This window comes from Xiphophorus maculatus, chromosome 4 (assembly GCF_002775205.1).
Source record: "Xiphophorus maculatus strain JP 163 A chromosome 4, X_maculatus-5.0-male, whole genome shotgun sequence".
Classification (NCBI taxonomy): domain Eukaryota; kingdom Metazoa; phylum Chordata; class Actinopteri; order Cyprinodontiformes; family Poeciliidae; genus Xiphophorus; species Xiphophorus maculatus.
Genome location: NC_036446.1, coordinates 20,310,626 through 20,329,464, shown reverse-complemented (window position 1 = coordinate 20,329,464; position 18,839 = coordinate 20,310,626). Strand labels below are relative to the sequence as shown.

At 35.8% G+C, this 18,839-nt stretch overlaps 3 protein-coding genes across 3 annotated transcripts; all 3 read right to left on the bottom strand.

The window, feature by feature from the left end:
- Positions 1 to 519: 519 nt before the first annotated feature.
- Positions 520 to 2,649, bottom strand: LOC102238251 (ferritin, heavy subunit). The gene is made up of 5 exons (XM_005812537.2): positions 2,387 to 2,649; positions 1,881 to 1,986; positions 1,341 to 1,487; positions 994 to 1,119; positions 520 to 894 (listed from the first exon to the last, which is right to left on the bottom strand). The coding sequence occupies exons 2-5, from the start codon at positions 1,980 to 1,982 to the stop codon at positions 736 to 738; spliced, it is 534 nt and encodes a 177-aa protein (XP_005812594.1). The 5' UTR covers positions 1,983 to 1,986; positions 2,387 to 2,649; the 3' UTR covers positions 520 to 735.
- Positions 2,650 to 4,364: 1,715 nt separating this feature from the next.
- On the bottom strand, positions 4,365 to 6,957 carry LOC102237988 (60S acidic ribosomal protein P2-like). Its single transcript, XM_005812536.2, has 5 exons — positions 6,855 to 6,957; positions 5,681 to 5,804; positions 5,508 to 5,556; positions 4,764 to 4,859; positions 4,365 to 4,491 (listed from the first exon to the last, which is right to left on the bottom strand). Exons 2-5 carry the CDS (start codon positions 5,801 to 5,803, stop codon positions 4,409 to 4,411), a joined length of 351 nt encoding a protein of 116 aa, XP_005812593.1. The 5' UTR covers position 5,804; positions 6,855 to 6,957; the 3' UTR covers positions 4,365 to 4,408.
- A 1,053-nt stretch (positions 6,958 to 8,010) lies between these two features.
- Positions 8,011 to 16,314, bottom strand: lin7c (lin-7 homolog C, crumbs cell polarity complex component). Its single transcript, XM_005812535.2, has 5 exons — positions 16,114 to 16,314; positions 14,511 to 14,629; positions 14,359 to 14,430; positions 14,031 to 14,240; positions 8,011 to 12,914 (listed from the first exon to the last, which is right to left on the bottom strand). Exons 1-5 carry the CDS (start codon positions 16,148 to 16,150, stop codon positions 12,747 to 12,749), a joined length of 606 nt encoding a protein of 201 aa, XP_005812592.1. The 5' UTR covers positions 16,151 to 16,314; the 3' UTR covers positions 8,011 to 12,746.
- Between the last annotated feature and the right edge of the window lie 2,525 nt (positions 16,315 to 18,839).

The window sequence follows — 18,839 nt, the reverse complement described above, 5'->3', positions numbered from 1 at the left end:
TGCGCTAAAACCCCCCCAAAAAACAACCTGAAGCTTTATAAAAAGGCTCAAGTGGCTAAATGAAAAATCTGAATGTGCCAATTTTATCCAATTAATTTTTAGTCACTGCCATAAAATTGCACAGAATATAGTTGAATTAATGAACCACCTGAGCAGACTTTGCTGTCAAAAATTCAACTGAGAAGCAGGCATTTTGTTTGGCTCAACTTTAACTATGTGCTTCATGTAAAAGGTGATATTTTAAAGCAATTACCCAAACTTCAGCATTGACCATTGTCAGATGGTCATTAGTTTTGCACCAAGTTGCTCATTTGAGACACATGGTCTATACTTGGTTTGAAGTAAATAGTAATTATGGCTGAACACTTTGAGCCCTCAGACCCCTTTTTTTTTCCAAGAATGTTTAGAGACAATCTGGAGCTTTTGTTGAAAATGGGGATAAGGTTCTAAGATCAGTCCACTCAATTTAATATATTAGACTCCACTTTTAACACATTGAATAAATGAAAACCAGTCAAATGAGAATCCAGAGGGTAGGATTTATTTTTGGTCTTTCAACACAATACAGCAAGCATGCAGCGACTACATCTACAGATTTAAAGGTGTCAGAACTGTTAAACAATGCAACTATAATAACCAATTTAAAGCCAAAAATATATTTTGAAATTTATAGAAACAAGATGCAAATAGCCACATATGCAAGCATTTTTTTCCTCTGATAATTTCTGGACGGATTTAGCTGCTCTCTTTGCCCAGAGTGTGTTTGTCAAACAGGTACTCTGCCATGCCGTTCTGAGGAGCTCCCATGCGGCGCAGGTTGCTCACCCAGTCTCCCAATTCTTTGATTGACTTCACCTGCTCATCAAGGTAGTGCGTCTCAATGAAATCACACAGCTGGAAGACAGCAAGATGAAATCAGCAAGTCTTCAAGATATTTAAGCTTTTAACTAGATCAGGGCTTGTCCCAATTGAATTTGAGTTTCAAATACTCACATGTGGGTCAGTGTGAGTGGAGCAGAGCTTGTGCAAGTCCAGCAGTGATTGGTTCACGCTCTTCTCAAGCTGCAGTGCACATTCAAGAGCTTCGATACCACTGCCCCACTCATCCCTGTCTGGCTTCTGGAAGACAAAGAGCAGGAGAACACAAATTAATGAGGGAAATTCAAGTCACAAAACTCTACTTGCAGTTTAACATTTTACTTGAAAGGGTTGCATGAGTGGTCAGAAAAGATAAGCAGAAATCAGCCGCACACCCCCAGTATCTGCATTGCCACACCCAAAACTTGTTTGATATGTCAAACAAGTCAATATCCTGAAAGAGACCACTTTCAGTTTTTTACCTTGATGTCCTGCAGGAAAATCCTTCCTCCCCTCTGGTTCTGGAGTTTCATTAGCTTCTCAGCATGCTCACGCTCCTCGTGGGACTGACCACGAAAGAACTTGGCAAAGTTGTGCAATGCCTGATCATCCCGGTCAAAGAAGTAGCCCTGTGAGAGAGGAAAATGCTTAGGCTCTTTATATTAATTTATAAGTGACTAAAACTCAACACAAGCCAGAGTAATAAAAAAAAAGCCACCACCTGGTTACACAAGTCTCCAATTCCAGTAAAGTTCAGAATGATAATTATATATAGTCTAGATTAAAAAGAAAAAACACTCATGTTTTAAACTTCTGCATATATAAAAGAAAAAAACTGAACTCCTCCCAAAGCAAAATACACAGCAAAAAAAACGGTTTCAGCTGCAAATCAAGCTGGTTTACATGCTTCCTCTTTCAGGTAATAGTTCCCCATATTGTTAGACACCTGTTCCACATCGTTTCCCGAAATGTTTGTTCACCGCAGCCGTTTCATTTCCGCTCAATTCATATTTGGGACTCACCATAGACAGGTAGACGTAGGAGGCATACAGCTCCAGGTTGATCTGCCTGTTGATGGCAGCCTCGCAGTCCTGATGGTAGTTGTGTCTCACCTGGGAAGTCATGGTTCTGAAAAAATGAATACAAACACTTAGTCGAATTACAGTCAAAATTACATGAAATTGTAATTTCATGCCCACGTATATCAAGGGACTTAAATACGGAAGTTTTGAAAATTGACTCCAATAATGACCAACCCGACTCTAGTCCTTAAAGGCGCTTCATAATAACTAAAAAAAACAAAAAAAAAAAAACAACCTCCATGCCAATATAAACACTACATTGAAAACGCCAGGCTTTGTGCGCCATGAGCTGCTACCAGCTCATAAAGCGCTTCTTGTGCCAAATGAGCAGCGTTTTTGTGGTGAAAATGAAAACTTAAACCCCTATAAAAAAAAGAAACATTTTAACACAAACGCCAATACACATACATAGAAAAGAAAATTACATAACGCATATCACTCCTTACTGTAGTTCGGTCGTCTTTTGAGGAGGTCGCCGCTCTTCGACTGGTTGCGTTGTTAGCAAGACAAATAGCCCTCTAGCAAAGCGTGATGGAGGATAATTTAGCTAGCTGGCACTAAAGTTCGAGTTGCTTGACAAAAAAAAAAGCTGAATAGAAGCTGCTATTTGACTGTTGAGACAGTTAAAAGGTTGCCGTTCAAGCACTGTTGAAGCAGGTAACCTTCACTGTCCGCTAACGAGGATCAACTGTGTGCGCTACGTGCGGAAAGTCTGTAAATAAAGCGTTTAGCGGAGACGTCACAACTAGATGGGGGCGGGGCCTTTCTGTAACCAGGTAACGGAGATCAAATCGTTCAATTTTGATGTTCTTTTAAAAAAAAGTACATTAAAACAGCACTTATTTTATAAACAGACATACCCATGGAGAGAATATAATTACTGTTAGTTGTTTTGTCAAGTAAGTATTTAATACTTCATATAAAATGTACTATCACCAGTTAAAACACGAAAATGCCCGGTATCTTCAAGTGTAAAGATAAAAAAAACAAAAAACATATAGTGCTCTGGATGGCACTTAATTGCAAAATGTATATTTTGCTTACAAAGTTTTTGTCGAAGCTTTTTAAAAACAACATATCATCATGTATTTGCTACAATAAGTTAAGAACCACGTTGCAATTTTTCAAACATCTATCTGTTGTGCCATATATTTACTTTATTTTTGGAATCAAGAATAGCAATTTCTCAGTGACAATGGGATTAAAACTGGGTGTGAACTTTGCCAGGAACAAGGACAGACGAGTTAATTACTCATTTTCTGATGACTCGTGGTAGACCACGTGAGCCTGCTCAGATGATCTTTTGGGTTTGTGCAACAACCACGTTAACAGATTTTAAAATTTTTTGGATGAAGTAAGCAATATTTTGACACACACAAGAACCTGACTAAATAAATTATTGTGTAAGATCTTGATAAAATATTAGTATTTAATTCTTATTTGGTTAATAACACAAATGTATGACTAAATACAACCAGGTAAATACATCTACAGGTTAAGTGGAGGTGTTTCCTTTTAGAGAAAGAAGATACATTTAACACAATTGTATATAGTGATAATCTATCAATCCAAAGACTTTAGGATATTTTCAAGCGTTCTAACTAGATTATGTTCAATTATTCCTTTTCTGTACTGAAATTGCGTGGGGTTGTTTACCTTCCTCTATTACAGCTGAGAAGTACAGTACCTCCTAAGGGATTAGATTATGTTACGATGGCAATAAAAGCGGCATATGTACATCCAATCAGAGAAGAGGTTACATGAAGTCACATCTAGCAGAACTAGTTAGTTATGATGTTACCGCAAATACCTGAAATTATAGGTGTTGAAATGTTGTTGAAATTAAACAGGAAGTCGCTTATTCTTGTTGCCATATTGTTCTATAACATTATTTAAAAACACACACACAAAAAAACAACAAAAGCGTTTGCTTTTTAGTACAAAAAAAATACAAATACAATACCAAAAGTAACTAATAATTTTCCACTTAAATTAAGAAAGCTACTATTTAATAAAACTTAAATGCAATCTAGGATGACTCTGCAAAGATGTTTTGTTAACTCATCTACAGATCAGTAGCACAGGTTTCTGCGTAAAGCCGTAAATAATGCAGGTTTTTAAAATGTTTCGGCTAGTAAATTATTCAAAATGCTGAACTAACGTGTCCAACACAAAAGGATCTCTTACAGTACGTTTCACTTTATCAGTCAGTGAGTATGATGCCACCTACTGTCCACCATGACTTCCTGCATGCACATAAAGCCTTAACTTTCCCTCCAAAAAACTACCAACTTACTGTGTGGATTCTTATCAAAATCTCTAAAATTCTAGTTGCATGAATTAAGATGCTAAGCGTCAAACGATTCACTAATGTAATATTATTACAAAGTGGATTTCTGAAAACATTTGACAATTTAGACTGGGAACATTTTCAGTTTTCAAAAACTTTATTTATGACTTAAAAAAGTTTAGTCAAAGAGGCCGAATCCCATGTCGTCATCAGACTCCTCAGACTCTTCTTTCTTCTCTTCCTTCTTCTCTTCAGCAGCAGCTGTAAAACAACATGCATTTTAAACAATTACAATTCAAAGCACAACAAACTGATTTTTTTTTTTAAAGTTGTCAAACTATGACTTCACCATAACATAGTAAAAACATAGCATGAACTGTTACCTATATAATCTCTACACATCGGGTCAACCTCGTAAGGTTAATACATATTTAAGGTTATTATATTTAAATAAAATACACAAATTTGTATGTATACATTAATTATACTTTACAGCACTTATGACAAAGTATGAGGTGAGGCAAAACGCTCACCTGCAGCAGGAGCAGCAGCTCCACCTGAGCCAGCACTAGCAGAGCTGGCAACAGCTACAGCGCCACCTGCTGGTACGCTGGCCAGCTTGCCGTAACCTGAAGAAAGAAGAGTTGGGAGAGAAAGTACAAGTAAACCGTGAGACACAGCAAAAACCCTGGGTATTACTCAGCAGTTTCATCAATGGAGTGGATTTTATTGTTTTTTCTGAATTTATCAAAACAAAATGAATCCCAACAACTAATGTAAGCTTATAGAAGATTTGGTTAAAATACCAAAAATTATATACAGTACAATTCAACTATGTGGATGTTCTCCAACTCAACCTGTGTGCTTCATTAAAATCATGTCTATGTATTCTGATAAAAGCTTATCATGTTCTTTAAAACAACACTTTACAACTTAAATGCGCATAAATTTTTCCTTACAATTATTAAAATCTTTACATTTCAAGACACTACAAAATAATTATTTAAATTGTAGTAGAAACAAACCTGATGGCATGTTTTCATAGATTATAGAATAAATTTATTCTTACAATAACCTCTGTGTTTTTATTTTACTCATTTTGCATCCAATTGTTTTTCTTGTCACAACACCAAACATCTGAACTTGCAGTCACACTTGAACTACTTTTAGGAAAATTAGAAGCAGTTTTGAGTCAGATTATATCTGATAAAGCCTAGCATGTGCCCTAATACCTAGACACAGACATAATTTAAACAAAAAGATTGTTAAAAACGTACCAGTGGCAATAACCTCATCGACATTCTTCCCTTTGAGTTCTGAGATGACCTGTTGGGGGGGAAAAAAAGCAAAAAAAAAAAACCAGACATGAATATCTGAAGATCTGTCTGGCTGCTGATAAAACCAGAGTCCCTGTTACCAGGAGGAAAATGGAAAGCGGCGGTCTCTGTACCTTGTTCATCCGGGTGTCATCAGCCTCAATGCCGACGCTCTCCAGGATCTTCTTGATGTCCTTGGCCTCTGGATTCCCGTTGCCACCGAGGGCAGCGAGCAGGTAAGCGGCAACGTAACGCATCCTGGAACACAGGCGGTCATTTAGATATCGAAATACTTTATAACCATCACTGCTCCCAACAAACTCAATAAGTGATTACACCTCTGCTGGTTTTTGAAGTTTCTCCGTGTTTTAAATAGTTTGTTTTATGCACAGAAATACATATTTAGAACATTTTTAAAGTTCTCATATTCAATTGCACATTTTGTTATACCTGGGTGTGATATTTTTAACAGTATAGTATTTTTTTATTATTGTAAATTCTTTTTTTTTTTTGTAATTTGGTGTAAATCGGCATGCTTCATTTTCTCTATCACATAGCTGCTGTTAGACCTTAATTTTCCCACTAAGTGCCAACAAAAGTTATTTCTACTTTATTCTACAGTATTTTAATTTTTGTTATTTACCTCATGGCAAGATTGTCCTGTTTTCTACTGACGGCAACCTCTTACTGAAGAAAACATTTATATACACTTTAAGTTAAAGCCTTTTAACTAGTATTATAGAACAATATGTCACTAGAAATCCTTTAATTTTTAGATTATTGAGAGACCACTTAGTGGGCTTTTCATGACCCACAGTGACGTCCCGAGCTTATCTTTGAGAACGGATTATGTACTGTACCATTTCACATTGCTTACTCACAAAAGTAGAAAAATGAACAGTCTACAATGCTTCTATATGTACATCTTTTATTAAAATTACGAGCTGTAAAACAGGGATTAAGAATATTTCGGGCCTTTTTAAGACGTGTCAACGAAACCAGCACTTTCTTTCTGTTTTATAACTAATGTGTTTAAATAAATCCATGTGCATCGTCTGTGGAAATAGTGATGGAAATATGAAACACATCTTTTAGTTTAACATCCAATAGAGGGCATGCGCTTCCCTCTCGCTGCTATCAGCTAAGCGAGCCGCAGCTAAGCGAGCAGTAAAATACATTAAATCAAGCGGAAACTTCGATCTTCAACGCTTAAAGTTGCCGGGACTGGAAGATTAGTTGTTTATTTAGATGTCGGAACTATTTCCCCAAGGAATACTGGTGTTTTTGCGTAAAAAATAAAGCACTCACTTGAGCTAAGACGGACAACGCGTGTTCACTACGAGGCTGGCACAGACAGAAAGGACGTTACGTCATTTGAGGAAAGCGGAAAAAGCTTTTCTTCTTCGTGAGTGACAGAAAGGAAAAGAGATCCGAGAGGAGTCCTGCTGCACCGGAGTATGTAAGCAGTTTCTCTGCTGATATCTCCGTAAACATTAACTTTCAAGTACATGTTTCTTGTGAAGTAAAATATGTTCCGCAAATTTTAAGATATGGAGTGATTACATAGATAATTGTAAATATCTTTTTTTTTTTTTAATTTACACACTGATTATGTTTGTCAAATATTAGCATTAATAATACAGTGCTACTGCTCATTTGAATCTATGACCAAAAAAGTTTATGGGCTCATGTTTATTTTCTTCTTCTTCAGAAAACTATTTCTCAGGTTCCCTTTTCTCAACGTTTGTTAAGTATTAAATAAAATATAACAGTCAAGAAACCTCACTGGATAATTTCTGATGGGGCTTTAAAGGTCAGTAGACAAAAACGAAGAAATTTCTCTGAAGAACCACTAACGGCAAACTTTATCAACAGGACAGCTGTCTTTCTCCTACAATATTTCTTTTACGAGATGGGCTGATCAGCATTTTCTTCGTGAGAGTAAGTGCTTAGACACCCCTGAATGATTGCCATGGGAAATTCAAGTATTACTCAAACATGTACGAGTCAAAGCAACACTCCAGGGATGTTTTTGATGAGGGAATAACATAACATGAAACAACTCAATTTAAAACTGCTTCATTGATTCCAAAGAAAAATTAAATCAATTAATAATTAATAATGAATCAATAAATAATCAGGGAAGAGTATTAATTTAATTAATATTCTACTCTCATTATCTAAGCTGTGCGCTGGTGGGAACATAATTCTGTCTATTATAGTTGCACATTTTTTTGCAAGTAACGATTGGTAACACAAGAGTACATCATTTCATGCCAAGCAATCCTCATTGCAAATTGATACTTAAGATGGACTCTTTAACAACTTAATAATGACATGATCACACTGATACAACGACAGCTGAAGACAGCTTGTTCCCTTATGAGGTAAACTTTTCAAACTATAAAACAGAGTTGCAGTGAAAGGTAGGCTCTCTCTTAAGAATAAACACAAAACACTTAAATGTCAAGAAATGTAAGCACAATTTATTGAGTGTCTGATACAACTATATTCATTGTTCTACATCACATTTTACATTCCACATCAATGTAAGAGTAAATAAAACAAAACCAGACAACACAAAATAACATAACACCATCTACTGATCTTAAGATTGAATCAAAACTGACCCAAAATCTGAAGACATTATCATCAGTTTGAACAAATGTATTAAGTTTGGTTTTAGTTTTAAAAAGCAAACAATTTCAGAGCTCAGAAAAGAAGCACCGATATCGGACCATTTACCTTTTGTGATTCAGAGTTTGTTTCTGGAAAGGCTGAGCTGATATTGCCCTAGTACACAGTCAAAATTGAAGTACCAATACCTGGTATTATTATTATTTTTTCATTAGGAAAACCACTTACAAAATTGAGAAGAATTATCAAAAGAAAACTATTATAAAAAATATTCTATTGACCATTCAGATTTACAGACAAGGAAAACCTGTAAAAAGTTGAACTCAAGACAATGATCATAAACATTCAGAGGAACAGTGACTATGCAGTGTCAATGCTAAGTCTCATTATGTTTACTTTCTGATATGAGCATGTATGCAGGTGAGGATTAAGCTAAGCAAGCTACTGTTGGATTTAAACATAATTAGGGAACAAAGTTTATTCTATTTAAGGACTTTTATTTACACTCAACTCCAAAGTAAATTCGAGTAAGTTACAACAAAACATCTAAATATTCCCTCTTTGAAATATGAATCATATGCAATCTCCATCTTTAGCGTTAATAAGGTCATACCATGTATAACTTAGAAAATAACAAAATGTTCTAAGTAGACATGAAAACATTTCAATGTTCAATTCCGATATTTTCACCAATTTATGGGCACAAATTTATAACAGAACTCCCCTTATGAGTGGTTAATAGTAAATAAATCAGTTATAAATAAGTTGTTAATTTATAAGCCATTCTAAAGCAGTCATAGGAAATTGGTTAATGGGCAAGATGGGAATGTGTGCGTGAATGGAAATGACTGATTTTATGTAAAGTGTCTTTGAGTGTCCTGAAAAGCAATACACAAGCCTGACTTCATTTCTGTTTCTAAACTCTTGTGAGTAATTGGTTTAGCTAAGTAGGAATATCTTATAAGGGAAGTCTTATTGTAAAGTTGCACCCATTCAAGTACATTTTTGAACTGATTTGCTACTTACAGTCCAAACAAACTGGTTCTGATAAGCTTGAACCACAAGTTACACCAGCAGACAGATGTAGACAAATACTTTAACTCTCTTTTCGGATTATATCATTATCATACAATGCTAAATAATGCTCAATAAAAAGGTAACTACAGAAGATGCTCCTCCCTTAAGCCTTTTAACAATCACTAATTAGGAATAAAAGTCTCATATTTTAACCATAGACACTGATCAGAACGATAATGATTTAGTAAAGCTGCGTAACTCCCATGAATCACAGTACACCATTAGCCTCAGGTTCAACAGCAATTTTGAGTAACATTCTGTCGTACAATATTGTTCACTTGTTTTGCACCAATAGGTTTTATTTCTGTAGTTTATGAAATGACTTTGCATAGATAATTGATTTGCATTGAGCCTGTTCCATTTTATGTTTTTTCCCAACAAATATTTCAATTTTTTTTTCTTTGCAAAAGATATGGATATAAGCCATTAGATAAAACTGCACTGTGAGCTCAGAAACTATTGTTTATGCAACTTGCTAAATTTTAACACCCCCTTCACAAGAACTTGAAACCTCCCACCAAAGTGTGCCACAAAATACTTTGATTTGTATATTCAGAGACTACTAATGAATTCCTTTTAGTGAGAGCTGTCCAATTTGTCTCTTGGTGTTGTCAATAGATTTTATTATGTGAAATACCACAAAAAATATCACCAAACTGTACATTCAGTGATCAAATTTCATGCACCGCTCACAAAAACTGACTGTATTTACATTGGGTTCAGGTCATCTCTGTTATGTAAGAACATGCTAAAACTTAGAGGTTGATTTAACTTTATTATTCTAATTTTTAAAAATCAAAACTACTACTTCTTTAAACACGATCCTCTACTAAAGAGCTGTTAAAATCACTTCATCTATCATCTGTTTCCTTCATTTAGGTTAATCAGAGCTACTATTGATGCTCTAGTGTCCCAATGATGCAGCATATCAATCCTGAGTCAACTGTATGGCTTGGACGACTAAAACGTACTTTGCAGCATGCTACACATTTAAAATCAAACGTACCTCAGAAACAAGGAGAAAAAAGCTTTAATAAATTTGATCTGATTTGTGAGGAATTTTAATACAGTTTTAAACTTAGAATCATCTTTTATATGTCATTTACTGGAAAAGCAAGAAATTTCTCATGTCACTTATGCTGCTCTAATCAACAAGGAGAGGCTTTACCCAACTCAAATAATTCCCAACATACATTTTATCATGAGATTTTTTTTTACAGAATCCAGAAATGAAAAGACTTCAGGAATACAAGATATTATTGTACATGCAGTGATGTATATGTAAACAGAGTGTTTATTATATGAGAGATTATAGTGAAATTTTGAATCATAATTCACAAAAAAACATTTTAGTATGTGTATTTTTGGAAATAGCATGCATGCATGTGAGAAGTGAGGTAAAGACAGTTTTGAGAAAATGATTGTTAGATTTTTCATTACTGAAGGAAATACCTGCAGCTTTCTGTTCTTTATGAAAGCATCTAAACGATTAATTAAAAAGCCTGTGTTATTATTTTCTCATGAACCCTTCAATGATTTCATCAACTACAGGGTATAAATGGAGAATGAAGGAAATGTGAATTGAGATGTTCACTTTTGGAAAATACTAAAACTGCAGGGAATCTGCATCCACACTTTATTTTGGTGGACATACAGATGTCTTGTATATCATGTTGGGTTAAAATCTGCTCTTTTGTTTAGAAAAAATAATGAAAGATTGTATTAAGCCTTATTTGTTGTGGACAATCCAAATTCCCACACATTTTCCAAAAGATGACACAGGATCAAATATATCCATATTCCTACCTAGATGATTATTTCAGTGGTAATTATAGTGTCAAAGATGTGATAATTCTAAAATTAATAAAAACATTTCCCAACTTTCTGTGCTTTTTCTACCATCCTGCAGCTATCATTGAATCAAACGACCCCAAAAACAAGGAAAGTCCAAAAGTAGATCCAGGAAAAGGAACAAATCTCTACATTCATTTCTTAGCGGTAGACCTATAGGTCATAATCCAAAACATGTGATCGTACATACACATTACTTTAAGGCTTGCTATTAGGTTGGCAGAAAAATAGCTCAAACTGGCAGAAACCATCAAATAACCAGTCTCACTCTAAACCTGTGTCACTGACAACAGTTTTACATCAGACTGCTGCCAAATAAAGAAACCTCGGTCATCAACTTTAAGCACCTTTAGTTACAGCAAAGTTTCCAGCTGATCAACTTAGAAAAAGAAAATGCTCTCTATTTGAATATTTTATGGTAACACAAAGATCACTTGCTAGGTAGACATAATCTACTGTCAAACATAGCAGTGGTAGTACGATGTTGTGGGACTGCTTTCTAGCAAGAGTAGTGAGGAAAATGTTCCTAGTAGTTAGTTAGGAAGTCTCCTGTATAACCTTAAATTATCACAAGAAGAGAGAAACCAGAAACCTACAAGGGCATTCAAGAGAAAAACTACCAAAATGATTTCTATTTCTGAGACTTCACAGATTTTAGAAACCAAATTCTTAGAATAAAAATCTGAACTCAATTTGTAGAAGTACAAAAATTATGCTACAGAAGTCATGGTTGTTGAAAATAATGAAAAGTTCAATAAAGCTGTGAGATTCAAATCCATGATGAGTATACATTACTAACAGAAATATGCATCATGATGAGATGAGTGGAAACTGAACAGGTTTTGTCTCGGCTCGGTGACTGCAGAGTTTGTGCTTCTGAAGGTGTCAAACTCTGAGAAATGTCACAATGTGAAGCTCTGCGGTGGCACCAGCTCAGCTCTAGACTTGTTGAGACCCCATTAAATCCCTGCTGGGCTTGTTATTGTGCAGCCTGAGCTTTGAGAATAAAGTGATAATCTTTTTTGTTTAAGCCAAACATCACTTTTATATCAACTTCCAAGTCTTTCTATTTATGACATGTCTGTTAAATGCCATTAAAATGTATGATTTAATGTTTGCTCACTAAAATGATTTTTTTTTTTTTTAAAGAAAGCATACTTTGTTTAATTCCTGCCACCAGTCACCAGTGCTTGCATCTAAAATGTTAAAGTAAAACAAGGTTAGTTTCCACAGCACATGACATGAATATGTTTGCCCTGAGGCACTTGGTAGTGGCCGTGACGAAACAAATAAAAACCTTCTCCGTCAAAAAGAGTCACACAGTTTACGTAAAAAAAAAAAAGCCAACTCTGCATTCAAATTGTCAAGTCACAGACAATCATGATCATTCTAGTGTATCTAGAGTTTTAGTGTCGAGTACAGTAACAGTGGTTAATATTAAAATGCTACAGAGGAGATTAGAAGCACAATATACAGCATATGATAGAAATACCTAAAATTAGTCAAGTTTTCTTTTTCTTTTGTGTGTGGAGGGAGTAGAGTGAGTGAACAAGGGGATAAAAAGAGACTAGAGCAGATAACCAAAATAACTAAAAGAGGAGACCCATGGGAACTGAGCAGGAAGCTGGAAAAATCCTACTGTGGGTAGTTGTTCTGTTGCCGGCGCTTTGCCGACCTCATTTTCTCAAATCGTGACTCCATTTCCTCAAGGACTTTGGGGGTGTACCTTACAACCAGCTTCACTGTGCCCTGGGCTGCTTTGAGGAGCTCCACAGCTTTCTCATGGTGCTCACCCTCCACGCTCTGCGGAAACAGAAAATACAGATTTCACAAACTGGAATCTGTTTCCCACAAGTGCTTTTTAAATGGAAACACAAGAATCAACTCACCATCTGCAGCTTAAACTTATTTATTTCATAGGAACAAAGCTAAGTACATATGCAAATTGGAATATTGCTGAATTTCAGTGAAATTATTAAGAAACTATTAAGATGTATTGCATGCCTGGTGATATATTTCTTTTGATTATGAGTCCTAATTAAATATACCCAAAAATAAAATTTTTGAGGAATTTTGAACCTTAGACAAACAGAGTTTTTTTTTTTTTAAATACAGAATGTTATGTTATGGCCTCTGAAATCAAGGGGGACTATTGACTGTCTTAAATTGTCAGTATTATGTGTTTTCCAGGCACATGGTACCATTTTATAGCACAATCAGGTAACTATTTTATCTTCAGTTGTAAGAAAAAATTCCATATGTCAAATTTGATTCAAAAGAAATTTAACGTAGCAATTTTATGGTTTGAAATTGGGCCTTTGTCTCTTTATCAAAGTCCTACTCTTTCCAATCCTCTGCCTTCAGGAAGTCATCACAACATGGCTCCTCTTTTAACCCCTTAGCAATATTTTTACCAGTATTGTACTGAGAAGTAAGTGGAATTATGAGCTCAGCAGATGTGCAGTTTTTTTTTTTGCTAATTGCTGCTGGCTAGTCTGAAGAAACTGTTGCAGTGAGGCGGAAACTTGGAAACCACATCTCCGAGGAGGGGCTGCACCTCGAAGGCAGTGCTAGGTCCACCCAGGCATCTTGCACAGCTCTATGGTTGCCATGTAGATTAAAGGATTTCTCAAACATGCATGAAAGAATCAAGGCAACACTCCAGGTAAGTTTTTGGTGAGGGAATAGCATTATAACATGATGTAAAGCTCAAAAAAGTCACCTTTTCATAATATTACCCCTTTAACATCTGAAGTATGCATAACTTTTAAATTAAAGTTAAATTGAAATTGGGGTCCTCTTGCGCACACCTTTACTTTGACTAATATTGACTGTCCACAAAAGTCACTAAATACTTTCAGACTGAGGTGTGTGTCAGGCTAAAGCTTTAAGTTTCCCTTAGTAATTCTCTGAACGTACCACCCCATTAACAGAGAGAAGCTGGTCGCCTCTTTTAAGGCCTCCATGTCGGTCGGCGATGCCTGCTGGGATGATCCGTGAGATGTAAATCGGCGAGTTTTGCTCTTTTCCACCCATTATGTTAAAACCCAGGCCTTCCTCTGTCTTGGGCAGCTCCACCACACGTGGATGCGAGTGTCCCTCACTTGCTGCAAAAGCTGCCACGGTTGCCTAAACATAAGCAAAATAGCTCATTTAGCACTCAAATATGCTGCAATCAAGGAAAAATGTTTACTGATGCAATAGGAATTGAAGATAGTTGTGGATCAGAGAGTAATCCAAAGCCTACCTTAGCTGTGGCATTGGCTCTGACCTCAGGACTGCTGTTAATGTCCACCGTTTCGTACACATGCTCATAAACCTAAAGATGCACAAAAATAACCCAAATTACTAAAACAACGCAAAAGAATAGAAAATAGTCCAATCTTCAAACAGTCTCACTTCTCTGACAGCGTTGCAGAATTCACTCTGCAAGACCCTCTGCAGCGCCTGCAGCTTCTGAGGAGGAACTTCTCCCGTCCTCTGCAGCTTATCAAGCAGCTCAATTGCACGGTTGATATCTGTTGACCAGAACATATGCAGATCCATCACAGTGTAATATTCACAAATGAATCAACAAACTTCATCTGAGCACTAAGCCGTAATTTAAGGCAGCCTATTATTTGTTAAGCAACCCACAGCGGGCTAGCTTCCCAAGCAGATTATTTACGTAAGCTATTATTTTATAAAGGTGACAATACATTACCTACAGTATTAAGTAAGAGTCCCAGTGTTAGCCGAAGCAGAAATATTTGTTGTTTTCAGATTTTAAATAAAAACAATTTAGTCATAGTAATACATAATTGTGTTGAAACTAGGGAAGCAAGGTATTACAAAACCAAAGAATTGGGATATAATTGATATAGATTGTGATTAACACACGTTTTCTGCTCTTCTCCATGTTCCCTTATGCATGTAAGCTTAAGCATTTTATGGACTGAAATTTATATTACATGTATTTAATAAGGGCAGTAAAAGTTCATCCAACCAGCTAAATAAGATATTTAAAAGTACCCTTAGAAATGTGACTTACCAAGTATTGCATTCAGAAATTGCAATTATGCTAACATGAATATTGTGATGAAGTCTGTGACTTGATGCAATATACAATCTGTAGGTGATGCCATGCACAGTGATACTATAAATCTCAAAGCATCCCATGAATGTTGTTTAGATTTTTAGGGAAGTTTGTGTCACTTGCCACTTTAACTGGTTCAAACTGAGTAAATATCAGCAACACCATCACCCTGAAAAGGGTTATATTTTTCTGTTTTTAATAGACTACTGTAAAAGCATATTTAGAGGTGCAACTACACCAAGAAAATCACGCATATTACAGCGTGTGTCTTGCCCAGTGTCTTGTAAATAACATTTGTTAAAATATTGCTCCTGGTATGCAAGGCATCCTAGGTCATCAGAGTTCCTTCAGTTTCTGTTGTCATCAGCTCGAAAAGCAATTCACTGTAAGCACCGTTCAAAAATGGCCCACAAACATTACCAACAAACTGCTTACTGTACAGACGTGCATGTACTTCATTTCTGTGAGGCACTTTTAAACGTGTTTAAGTCTGGTGTGACACATGAAGAAGTAAGTGCCGATCTAAAGGCGCAATTTGCTATTAGAAACGTCAATTTATTCGAAATAAATATAGAGTATTACATGTCAGTTTTTTTCTTCTTCATGCCAATAACAATGAACACATTTTGATTTGTAAGGCTTTTAATTTCTACATAACTTCATTAGACCAGCTGGGTTGGTCTATCACTGTTGTCAATATTAGCTAGTTAGCTAATGCGAGTTAAACACTCTAACGCTGTATTTATTATCCTTGGATCAAAAGAATCCTGCTTGAATGATTCATAAGACGTCTTTAATCCAGTGCATGCAAACAAATAACAACGTGAACGAGAAAGTAATACAACTTTTATTCTAACAATAACCAGCAAAGCTAGGTCAATGTCTTTCTCGTGTAACAACTCAAACTAGCTAGCTAATTATTGTTACCTCTTTCCAGTCGCACAGGCTCCCCAAGAGATGCCATTCTCCAAAACAGAATCTGGACGATTTTAGATTGATATGCCGCTTTGGGGGATATAAGGAAAACTAAATTTGGTAATCCTGGTGAACGTTTCGTGCGCTTAACGGAGACGATAAATCAGATTAGCTCTGTTAGCACGGCTAGGCTAGCTGCCAGTGTTATGTTGCGTTCAGGTGAGCCTCGAATAGAAGACAACTCCGAGAAAAGCTGATGTTTTTGCTGGTTTTATGTGTAAGATGACTTCCATTTTCTTTGCAGAAGTGCAGTTAATTGTTTATTAGATAACGTATCAATTTTGACTCGTGTAACTGCTTTTTTAAACCAAACATGATGCATTTGAATCAATCTTTGTTGTTCAGCTATTCTGTTCTTCCTTTTTTCCCTACATCTCCACCATGCATTCTTTTTAGTCATGATTCGTGCTTATGTTAATTCTAACGTTGTAACTCTTGCCAGAGTCTGTTCAGAATAGAGGTAAACATTAGAGTTTATTATATTAAAACGGAGCCCTCAGAAAAAAAACTTGGGTTTTGCATAGAGGTAGATTAGTTTCTTTACTGCCCTCCTGTGGTTAATTGTAGCATTGCTCTAGAATCTAACCCATCAGAGGTGCTGCTGCTGCTGCACTGCTCTCTCTCTCTGTACGTCAATTTTGGATTATTATTAATTTCTGACCACACCCCATCTAGTAATGAAACACACACAAGAAAAGTTTGTGAAAGTTCCGTAACATTGTTGACTGGGAAATGTGTTTAGCCTAACATAAATGAAAATCTGTGCAGCAGCTGTAATCTTTTTTTCATCTTTGAGATTGTTTTAATTTCTTCTGCTACTGCTCCTGCTCAAAAAAACAGAGGAAAAAACCCCCACCATATCAGGACGTAGTAATTATTCTGTGCTACATTTGACTATTACTATATTTCTGTCATTCAAACAGGGGCGTCTCTCTGACAACTGTCATCAAGAAGTGTGTAATTAGAACATGGCAGTTTTCTTTCACTTGTAAATTGTAGCGACAAAAACAGCCTGAGGTTCATACTCCTGGGAATTGGAGCACCTACCTTATCGAGTAAGAGTCCCCGTGTTTGATTCATTGTTCCTTTTTTTTTTTTTGCTAGGGATGTGTTTGTACTTGAATTTGACAAAATATGCTCCAGCTCCGTCTTAGTGAGAAATATCTTTGAGAGCACATGGGTTTACTTCTTGCATCAAAATGGCTTTGTTGCCATGATGAGAAACCTTATTCTTTGAGACTAAGCTTCATTTCATCTGGTATTGCTGAAGGATCCTTCCAGGAGAAGTTGACAGACTCTTCTTTTTTTTTCATCAGCAACACTTACCTTTCAGTTAAAAAGAATATATTAAGTGATTGGGATCTGGAGGTTCTTGATGATAATAAATAAAAACATGCTCTTTCCAAAATGTCTCACGTAGAGGATAAATACAGTCTACTTCTGTTCCAGTAAAAACCTTAAGCTGTGGCGTTTAGACTTGGCATGTAATGCTGTGAAGTGTTTCTGCTGGAGGGAATGTATCAGTCGTCTCCCAGATGTCAAGGATGGTTTTTCCTTCTGCTCACAGTGAGTGTGAGAGCTGGGTAAGGTCAGCAACAACTGCTCTATTGAAAATGATTCAAACATGGGATTACCTTGAACTCAGAAGAAAATCTTGGGTGTATATTTATAATGTACACAAACGTACGTATGGGTGGCTGAATCCATCACTGTCGACCTCAGACATGCCCGATGTGTACTCAAACACTTCTTCTACTAGTCTGCACTTGAAACTGTAGGCATGTTTTTCCTGATGTTTCTCATTCGCAAGTTGAGTGATCCATGGAAAAAGAGTACATTAAAATATATCAAATGAAATTTCATTTAAGTTGCTTTACTGTGTTGGAAGAGAGCGTTTGCTCCGTTTGTCACCAAAGACTGTTTTACTTTTTTTTTAAACTTTTGTTTTACTGTTTGACTGTGTTACTATCTTACTTTCCCTATTATTCCATGATTGTCTTCCTGCAGCTGGAACAAAAAAAATCCCTCTGAAGTAGCTTTGCAGGTAGTCATAAAATGTGTTGTTTTTGTCAAAAACATGCCTTTTTTGTGTAACATATACAAAAAAGGTGTTCGCAAATTAATCTACCTAAAGATGCACTCTTGAAACTGTATCGACATTGATTGTGTTTTTTCAGTTGCCTATAGTCATTTTTATTTCTTCAAATATTTCAGTTTAATATTGCAAACAACTTCACAACATACAAAATGAATATTAACCCAGAAACATGTCAATGAATAGATTTCTTATATATATATATATATATATATATATATATATATATATATATATATATATATATATATATATGCTCTTTAAATATATCTTTTCCTCTGGTGGGGATAAAAAAATAAACAGCAAAGCTTTGACAACAGCACCTTGACATAGTATGTAATTCCAACATTACCTTGAGAAGTTTAGAACAGTAAACAGATAATTTTACTTGAGAGGAATCTTCTGTTGAATATGTGAGCTGAATGATTTTTTTTTTCTTTTTTGGTCAGCATCATATCCTTTTTTTTTTGGTTTTTTCTTTGAAAGTGGAGAATTTCTGAATTCACAATTGAAAGCAGCATGCAAGCTTTTGAAGATGGAACTGTCCTCTCCCATTCCTTGCCCGTGTTTTTTTTTCTCCTTC